Here is an 8,568-nt window from a genome sequence, read left to right as displayed (position 1 = left end):
GTGTGGCTAGGGATCCCAGGCACTGCAAAGCCTTGTGGGAATGTGGCCAGGGATCCCAGGCAGTGCGAAGCCTTGTGGGAATGTGGCCAGGGACTCCCAGGCAGTGCGAAGCATTGTGGGAATGTGGCTAGGGATCCCAGGCACTGCAAAGCCTTGTGGGAATGTGGCCAGGGATCCCAGGCAGTGCGAAGCCTTGTGGGAATGTGGCCAGGGACTCCCAGGCAGTGCGAAGCATTGTGGGAATGTGGCTAGGGATCCCAGGGAGTGCAAAGCATTGTGGGAGCGTGGCCAGGGACTCCCAGGCAGTGCGCAGCATTGTGGGAATGTGGCTAGGGATCCCAGGGAGTGCAAAGCATTGTGGGAGCGTGGCCAGGGACTCCCAGGCAGTGCGCAGCATTGTGGGAATGTGGCTAGGGATCCCAGGGAGTGCAAAGCATTGTGGGAGCGTGGCCAGGGACTCCCAGGCAGTGCGCAGCATTGTGGGAATGTGGCTAGGGATCCCAGGGAGTGCAAAGCATTGTGGGAGCGTGGCCAGGGACTCCCAGGCAGTGCGCAGCATTGTGGGAATGTGGCTAGGGATCCCAGGGAGTGCAAAGCATTGTGGGAGCGTGGCCAGGGACTCCCAGGCAGTGCAAAGCATTGTGGGAGCGTGGCCGAGGATTGCAGGCAGTGCGAAGCATTGTGGGAGTGTGTCCATTATGGGGGCTCAGGGAGGCTCCCGGGGCCGGGAGAGGCTGGGAGCAGGGGTGGCAGCCCCGGGCTGGGGCCCCGGGCAGCGGAGCTGGGGTACCGCAGCCCCCCGGGAGCTGCCCCGCTTGCCGCCTGCAGCATGAGGCCGGGTCTGGGGTGGCGCTGGCCCCGTTAGCTGGTCTCGCTCTTGAACCAGGCCAGCACCGGCTGCTTGTTCTCTTGCACCCACTTGATGTTGGCCTTGGTGCGCTCCAGGGCCTGCTCCAGCGCCCGCGTGCCCGAGCCGAAGCCCACGTTCATGTTGTCTGCCTTGAACTGCTCCAGCTGCGGAGAGTGGGAGGCAGGCATCAGCGGGGAGAAGGGGAGGGGAGGGAGATGGCAGCAACCCCACCTGGGACCCCAAGCCTAGAGCCAGCCCAAGGGGCCAGGCTGGGAGTCCCCTACTGCAGGGATGCCTGGGCAAGGGTCACACCGAGTGCACGGGTGCCCCCAGCACCCAGGGCTGCGCTGGGCTGGGCTGGGCTGGGCTGGAGGGGCCCTGGGACCATCCCACCTCTCCCCGCCCGGACAGGCCTCACCTCCTTCAGCTCGAACTCAGTGGAGAAGCGCCGCGTCACGGACTGGATCAGGCCAGAAAAGGAGAAGGAGCCCCCGCCCCACCTGCCCAGGGCAGAGGCAGGCTGAGCCGGGCACAGGCAAGCCCAGGGGCACCATGCACCCACCCCCTCCTGCCCCTTCCCCCCCACATTCCCCATTGCCCCGTTGTCCTCACTGCTGGAACAGCGTGGCCCAGTTGCCGCGGATGAAGTTCCAGGCCAGGGTCTGCCCCACCACGTTGCGGGCGATGCTGTTGATGGTGGACGTGGCATCCTGCTTGCGGATCTTGGAAGGGTCCAGCGCGTACTCCAGGTACCTGGGGGCAGGGGCAGCTGTCAGGGCACGGTGGGGATGCGGCAGGCACGGGGCCGTGGGCACCACCCCCACCTAGTCAGAGTATCCCAGGGCCGTGGGGCTGGCAGGGAGCTGCGGGGTCACATCCAGCCCCAGCCCCAGCCCCGTCAAACCCTGTGTGCAGCCTTGAAGCCACACGACAGTCACCCCTGACAGCCCCAGGCATCGCCATCGCCCCCGCCCCTGCCCCCAGGAAGCAGAGGGGCTGTGGCTGCCAACATCCTGATGCTGCCAGGGGGGTCGTGGATGCTAAAGAGAGCCCAGGCCAAGGCTGTGCCCCCGCTGCAAAAGAAGGCAACCCCCCTGCCCAGTCCAGACCAGTTTAAGCAGGGGGGAAATCCCTTCCTGCCTCCAGCGCAGTGTGGGGCTGAGCCTGAGCGTGAGGGCAAGACCCTCCAGCCAGGACCCTGCGGGGTTGATGCCAGTAGGAGCGCTGGCACAGCCCAGCCCCAGCCCCAGCCCGGGCTGCCTCTGGGGGAGGATTAAAACCCCCTGACATGGGGGGTGGGGTGCGGGGACAACCAGCAGAGCCCGAAGCCTGGGAGATCCCCATAGCAGAGCACAGGCATCGCTGCACCCAGATCATCCCACTCAGTGCCCGTCCAGCTTCTCCCTGGATCCTCCCCCTCCCCTGGCGTCTCTCCCCCGGCAGCTCTGCTCTGACAGCAAAGCGTTTCCTCATCTCCAACTAAACGTGCTCTGCTGCAAGTTCAAGCCGTGGTTCTCTGCGCCGAGAGAGGAGGTGCTTTCCCACCTCTCCCTGGCATCCCTGCAGGTGTCTGCAGACTGCTCTCACGTCCCCTCTCCAGCGTCACTTCCACAAGCTGATCATACCAATCTCTTTCTGCCTCTCCTTGCGTCACTTGGCCCCCCCGGCCCTCGATCGCCTTTTCACCACCTCTCTAACTCTCCCGTGTCCTTTATCAAACGTGGCACCCAGAGCTGCCCCGTGCTCTAGAGGCCTGGCCGGTGCCCAGCAGCGAGGCATCACGCCCTTCGATGCCTTGCGCCCCGTGCTCCCACGGACATGGCTCCTGGGCAGGCGCATCCCCACCTATTGAGGATCCAGGGCTCCTGGCTGCAGGCCAGGGCAGAGCGGAGCTTGTCAGCCTCGGCCACGACGGGGGCCTCGAGGAACATCTGCCAGCCAAAGGCCCAGGCCGCCTCGCCGCCCGTGGCGATGGCGCTGCAGTAGATGGAGGAGCGCAGGTTCGGGTGGATGCTGCGGGGGGAGGACACGGAGCCAGTTGAGCCGGGGCAGGGGGAGTTCAGGCTGCGTGGGGTGCACAGCCTGGCCCCCACCCCCTCACACCCCAAGGGGGGCCTGGCCCCAGCCCTGGGAGGCACTCACGGGTTGTTCGTGGAGTTTGCCTTCCACTGGTTGAACAAGGCGGTGGCCAGCTCCAGGCACTCGGGGATCCCGTAGGAGCAGGCCGTGCTGATGGCGTTGATCTCGTTGTACCTGGCAGGAAGCGGCAGCGGAGTCAGGGCCTGGGACCCAGCAGCCCCTATGGAGTGGGGCGGGGACCCTACCGGGACAGACCCCGGGCCCCGGTCCCAGGGGCACCGCGCAGCACAGGTTGGATGGGGCAGCACAGGGGCTGGGGTCCAGAAGCCTGGTGAAGGCACCGCAGTGCATGGGCTTTGAGCCTGGGCAGGGAGAGCACGGCCCCCCGGCCCCGACAAACCTATATCCCTGCTGTCCCTACAGCAGGGACAGAGGTGGGAAAAATGGGCAGGGGTCCCTGGAGCCCCCGAGGCAGCAGCAGCTGGAGCCCAGCCAGCCCATGGCAGGGCGTGGAGGGTCCCAGCCCTGCCCCACCTCCTGCACTCACTGGTCCATCAGGCCGCCCGGGATGGTGGTCCAGTTGCTGGTTATGGTCTTGTAGTGGTTGAACAGGGGATTCACCTGCTTCTGGACATAGCTCTGTGTGGAGAGCGCAGTGTCAGCCCTGCTGCCCCAGCCCGAACTCCTGCGTGCTCTGCAGACCCCGCAGCTCACAACCCACGGGAGCTAGCGGGCAGGATGGAGAGGGGTCCCCACCTGCATGGGCCCGAAGACCTCGCTGCGGTCGAACATGAGCTGGAAGTAGGCCAGGTTGTTGAGGGCAGCAGTCCAGGGCAGGTACTCCGTCTCCTTTTGCAGGAACCGTGTCGTGTTCAACGCCAGCTCCACCTGCACATACTTTGCCCTGTTGTGGGGAGACCGCAGGGCTCAGGCACCAGCTGATCCCACCAGCAATCCTGCCCCGGGTCCCTGCAGCTGCATGGGGAGCCAGGCCAGGCAGGATGTGGCTCAGGTGGGGGGCACAGAGGGCTGTCACCCCATCTCTCACCTAGCCAGGTTGAAGGCATCGTCAATGATCTGGGCACGGTTAATCACCGGGATGACCTGGGAGACAGACACGGTCACACAGGGAGCAGGAACAGGCCATGGTCCCAGCTGGCTTCCCCTGCAGCCGCCGGGCCCCCGGGCTGCCCAGGGGCTCCACACAGCCAGGGCCAGGCCCCAGTACCTGGGGGTCACTGCTGAGCTGGGCAAGGAGCCGGTTCCAGTTCTGCGTGTCGTAGTTCACCCGGAAATACCCTTTAACATCGAGGTTGAGTAGGAGCCAGTTGGGCTGCGACACCTGGAAGGATGGATTCGTGGCTGGGGGGAGGAGCAGACGGGATGTTAGGCACCAGGAGCTGCAGCAGAGACTCCCCCCTGCACCCAGGGCCACGTCCCCACCCCAGAGCCGCTGCTCCCCAGTCCCTCTCTTGCTGCCCTTGCCAGCGTGTCTCAGGGGAGTGCCAAGGGGGAAATGCCCCCAGTACAGCTCTGCAGCCTCTGGAAATGCAGCTTGGTGCTGGGGCACCCTATACCCGCTCTGGTGCCTGACCCCATGCCCCCACCCTACCCACTGCTGCAGCACCCGGCGCCCACAGCCCAGCCCGCAGTGGTGGTACCTGTGGTCTCCGTGAGCCAGTACGTCTGTTCTATGCCAGTGGTGGTCCTCCATGTGATGGGAACAATCCAGGTGTACCTGTGCCAGGCAGACAGACAGGTGGGTGACTGATGGCTACGGACTCACCCCAGGATTGGGGCTTCCCTGCCACCCCCCCAGTAAGACCCACCCCATGGCTCCAGGACTGTCCTGCCCCAGGCTGGCAAGATGCTCAGGGAGGGGGTCTCATGAGTGGTCTCACGCCCCCCAGGGCACTCGGTGGGGGGCAAGGGACCATCTTCCCCAGTGCGGGGTCACTCACTGGAACTGGGAGGGCCGATCCACCACAGACATGGGGTCCAGCAGGAAGTGCTTCTGCGAGATGCTCCCCGTGGTGGTGTCCACGGTGACCACGGGGAAGCCCATCTGCAGCGTCCAGCGGTCCATGATGTTCTTGATGGAGTCAGGCAGGCTGAACTTGTCTGCATCGACCACCTGCCCCAGGCAGGGAGCAGGGGTGAGGATCAGTGCCCACGCTCAGCCCAGCCCACATGGGGCACGGAATGGGGCTGCCCAGCTCCTGCCCCCCACCCCACCCTCTGCTATGGGGGATCCAGGGAGCAGAGCCCCAGTCGAAGCCCCGCCTGGCACCCCATGTGCATACCAGTGCTTTGCATGCCTATATCAGCGTGCAAGGGAATCGAGGCCCATGTGCGAGAGGTCTCGCTCTGCCACGTGCTGGCAGCCACGTGGCATTTCAGCGTGACATCGCTGCCAGACACAGATGACCCGCCAGGCAAAGTGCAGGCTGGGGGGGGCAACAGGACGTACCATCTGCAGGTGAGTCCACAGGTCATTGTAGACGGTGTTCCCGTACTCGAAAGTATGCAGGTAGGACTAGGAGACAGAGCAACACAGATGTGAGACGGCGCTCCCTTCCCCTCCCCACCGCCAGGGCCTGGCACCCCTAGGTAAAGCCCATGAACCAGGGAGAGGGCAGCGTCAGCACCTCCACTCCAGCCAGCCCTGGGTCTGGGACCCCTCTGTGCCGGCACCGCAGTCCCCACAACCCCCCGGGGACCCTTACCTGCAGCCCCCTCTTGAACCGGTCCTCAGTGAGGAAGGCAGAAAGCATCCGTAGCACCGACGCTCCCTGCAAAGAGCAGAGCCCGGCTGTGAGCACAGTGCCAGGAGCAGGGGCAGCGACAGCTCAGCCCAGCCCAGGCCTCCCAGTGCCCCCGCAGGGCGGCACTTGAACCCCAACAGTGACTCTGGCCCCCAGAGGCAGAACGGTGCCCTCCAGCTGTGCTGGCATCTGGCAGACCCTAGTGGGGAGCATCTGGCAGCTCCCAGCACCCGGCTGGTCCCTGGCTGCCGGTGCTACAGATGCAGCAGGATGCCCTGGAGCTGCTCTCTGCGAGCTCCTGGAATCGTTTGCCCTGAGCCATGCTGCCACAGCTCCATGGTCCGTGGCCGGATCCAGGGGGGTGGACTGTGAGCATGCGCCACCCCCTCTGTACCCATCTTCCAACTTCCTAGATGCGCCTGTGCCATTGCTTGGCCCCGGTGTGGGCCTGACCTTGCTGTAGGAGATGGAGTCGAAGACCTCGCTGATCTGGGCAGGGGTATTGATCTCGTCCTCTCGGAAGGTGAGGGGGTGGGAGGAGGCCAGCGCGTCCACCTCCATCACACGGTACACATCGTTCAGCACCATCAGGTCCTTCTGCAGGAGCAGGCAGAGGGGTCGGGTCAGGGCCAGTGCCTGAGCCCCGGGGCAGACGTCCTGCCAGCACCTGCATCTGGCGGCCACGGGCAGCCCCAGTTCTCCCCCTCTGCCCACGGCAGCCCCCACGGGAGGGGGCTCTGAGCCCCGCGGGGTTGGCGGGGGGTCCAGGCTGACTTACGATTCTCCAGGTGGGCTCGGCGGCGTCAGCCCCCAGGTACTCCACGTAGGAGGCAAAGCCCTCGTTCAGCCACAGGTCGTTCCACCAGCGCAGGGTCACCAGGTTCCCAAACCACTGAGGACAGGGAAAGGCAGTGGGGGGTCAGTCCTGGGCCCCGATAAACACACAACCCGGAGTCCTCATCCGGCTGTGCCACGTGCCCCCCAGGACCATCACTGCAGGGGGACACTGTGCCCCCAGTCCCACAGGGAAGGATCTAGCCCAGGTGGGGCAGGCACCTGGTGGGCGAGCTCGTGGGCAATGACGGTGACCACACGATCCTTGTTGCCGATAGAGGAGAAACGCGAGTCGAAGAGTAGCGAGTTCTCGCGGTACGTCACCAGTCCCCAGTTCTCCATGGCGCCCGCGTTGAAGTCGGGCAGTGCCACCTGATCTGGGACACGGACCCACCTCGATCACATGACAGGCCCCATGGGACCCACCCACCCTTGGGACCCCCCCAACCGCAGGACAACATCCATGGGACCCCCCCCACCCACAGGACAGCCTCCACAGGATCCCATACACCCATGAGACAGCCTCCACGGGACACCCACCCACAGCACGGACCCCACAGGACCCCACCCGCCCACGAGACACCCCCCACAGCACCACCCTAGGGCAGCGCCCACCCATATTGAGTGCAGGCGGCCCCCAGTGCCCACGGCCACGTGCCAGCCCCATGCGGTGCTCACCAGACTTGGGCAGGGGGTAGGACGTGTTATAGTGGTTCTCGAAAAAGCGCAGGATGGGCCCGGTGACTTCGAGCGCGTAGGTGCCCTGCCCCTCCGCGATGGCCTTGGGCCGGCCCCAGATCCGGACCTGTCACGGAGGGGAAGGGTTGGGCTCAGCGGAGGCTGGCAGCACCCGGGGCCCAGGCCCTGAGCCAGGACCCCCGCCCCCTCCCTCCCTACCAGGAGATTATCCGTCTGGTTGTCGACACTGGTGAACTCGCTGACGATGAAGGCCAGCAGGTAGGTGGACATCGGGGGCGTGCGATGGAAGGTGACAATGTTCCGCGTGACACCATCGACGACTTGCTGCCTGGAGCCTGCAAGACGAGCAGTGAGGTGGGTGTAAGAGGAGACCCCCCAGCTCCACGCCGGGGAGCTGCCCTGCTTCCCGTGGGCCTCTATGACTCTCCCGCCAGCCACGGGGCAGGTCTGGCCACCCTGCAGCGAGGGAGGAGCCGCGTGGCAGCTGGGGAGCTGCAGGCTGTCGGGGGGCTTCCCCATGAGCATGAGGCCCAAGCCACGTCCACCCCGCGTCCTCAGTGCCACTCACTCTGTGGGAGCATGTTGGAGAGTGCCGTGTGGTTGAGCGGGTAGATGAGCGTCACCTCGAACGTGGCTTTCATGGCCGGCTCGTCGAAGCAGGGGAAGGCCTTCCGTGCGTCTGCCGCCTGCATCTGTGTTGTGGCCACCACCCTGACGGCCACCACGGCTCATGAGGGGGTGCCATGGACATGCCATACCCCACCCTGCCATGCTGCACCATGTCCCGCTATGACCCCCACGCCACGGCCTGGCACCCACCTCCCCCACCCGGACCTCCTGCCAGCCATGCTCAGGGGAGCTGGCGGTGTCCCGGCAAGGAGGGGGATGGCACCCAGCCTGGGCCCACAGCGGCATGTGCCACGTGCAGCTGCAGCCTGCTGGCACCCACTCCCCAGCTGTTTGCACCCCATGGGCAGGTGGAGGGGGGAAACTGGGAGCCTCACGCACCCTCTGCACCCCCAGCCCCCTCCTGGGACCTGGCCCTGGGAAGAGGGTCAGGGGTCAGGCACAGAACAGGGGTGCTGGGGGCATGAAGCCCCAGTCCCACACCCTGCCCTGCCGGCACTGCACATTGTGGGGGGCCTTGCATCCCAGGGGCTCCCCCATCCTAGCCCATGGCAGGAGCCGGCTGCCCCCGAGCACAGGCACCGCTGGCCAGCCCCAGCCCCACCTACTTTGTGACGTTGCCTTCCATGTATTTGCTATGGTAGAACCCGGCCAGGTCGTCAGCTAGCTCCCCCACGAAGGTGCTGAAAAGCTGGTACCGGCGGCCTGCCACCA

The 8,568-nt window shown here is 65.7% G+C and overlaps 2 protein-coding genes across 5 annotated transcripts in view; one reads left to right on the top strand and one right to left on the bottom strand.

The window, feature by feature from the left end:
- Positions 1-900, top strand: part of LOC112551445 (translation initiation factor IF-2-like) — a 2,204-nt gene extending 1,304 nt beyond the window's left edge. The window contains exon 3 of the mRNA XM_025212468.1: positions 608-900. Within this exon, the coding sequence (XP_025068253.1) occupies positions 608-865 (258 nt within the window). The 3' untranslated portion in view covers positions 866-900. The remainder of the gene's footprint in view (positions 1-607) is intronic.
- Positions 837-8,568, bottom strand: part of ANPEP (alanyl aminopeptidase, membrane) — a 10,570-nt gene continuing 2,838 nt past the window's right edge. For 3 of the 4 annotated variants that reach the window (XM_025212465.1, XM_025212466.1, XM_025212467.1), the window contains exons 3-20: positions 8,463-8,559; positions 7,796-7,938; positions 7,426-7,562; positions 7,207-7,333; positions 6,751-6,905; positions 6,473-6,586; positions 6,148-6,291; positions 5,656-5,721; positions 5,400-5,465; positions 4,891-5,063; positions 4,591-4,667; positions 4,158-4,291; positions 3,978-4,033; positions 3,686-3,833; positions 3,477-3,568; positions 2,993-3,103; positions 2,696-2,863; positions 1,440-1,603 (exon numbers count right to left, since the gene is read on the bottom strand). In XM_025212465.1, coding sequence (XP_025068250.1) covers positions 1,459-1,603; positions 2,696-2,863; positions 2,993-3,103; positions 3,477-3,568; positions 3,686-3,833; positions 3,978-4,033; positions 4,158-4,291; positions 4,591-4,667; positions 4,891-5,063; positions 5,400-5,465; positions 5,656-5,721; positions 6,148-6,291; positions 6,473-6,586; positions 6,751-6,905; positions 7,207-7,333; positions 7,426-7,562; positions 7,796-7,938; positions 8,463-8,559 — 2,153 coding nt within the window. In that variant the 3' untranslated portion in view covers positions 1,440-1,458. Of the gene's footprint in view, positions 1,015-1,268; positions 1,351-1,439; positions 1,604-2,695; positions 2,864-2,992; positions 3,104-3,476; positions 3,569-3,685; positions 3,834-3,977; positions 4,034-4,157; positions 4,292-4,590; positions 4,668-4,890; positions 5,064-5,399; positions 5,466-5,655; positions 5,722-6,147; positions 6,292-6,472; positions 6,587-6,750; positions 6,906-7,206; positions 7,334-7,425; positions 7,563-7,795; positions 7,939-8,462; positions 8,560-8,568 lie in introns of those variants that run through there. The other variant, XM_014523268.2, reaches the window with a different exon arrangement.

Source organism: Alligator sinensis, unplaced genomic scaffold (assembly GCF_000455745.1).
Source record: "Alligator sinensis unplaced genomic scaffold, ASM45574v1 scaffold407_1, whole genome shotgun sequence".
NCBI lineage: Eukaryota > Metazoa > Chordata > Crocodylia > Alligatoridae > Alligator > Alligator sinensis.
The sequence above is the reverse complement of the archived record's forward strand: the minus strand, read 5'-3'. Positions and strand labels throughout refer to the sequence as shown.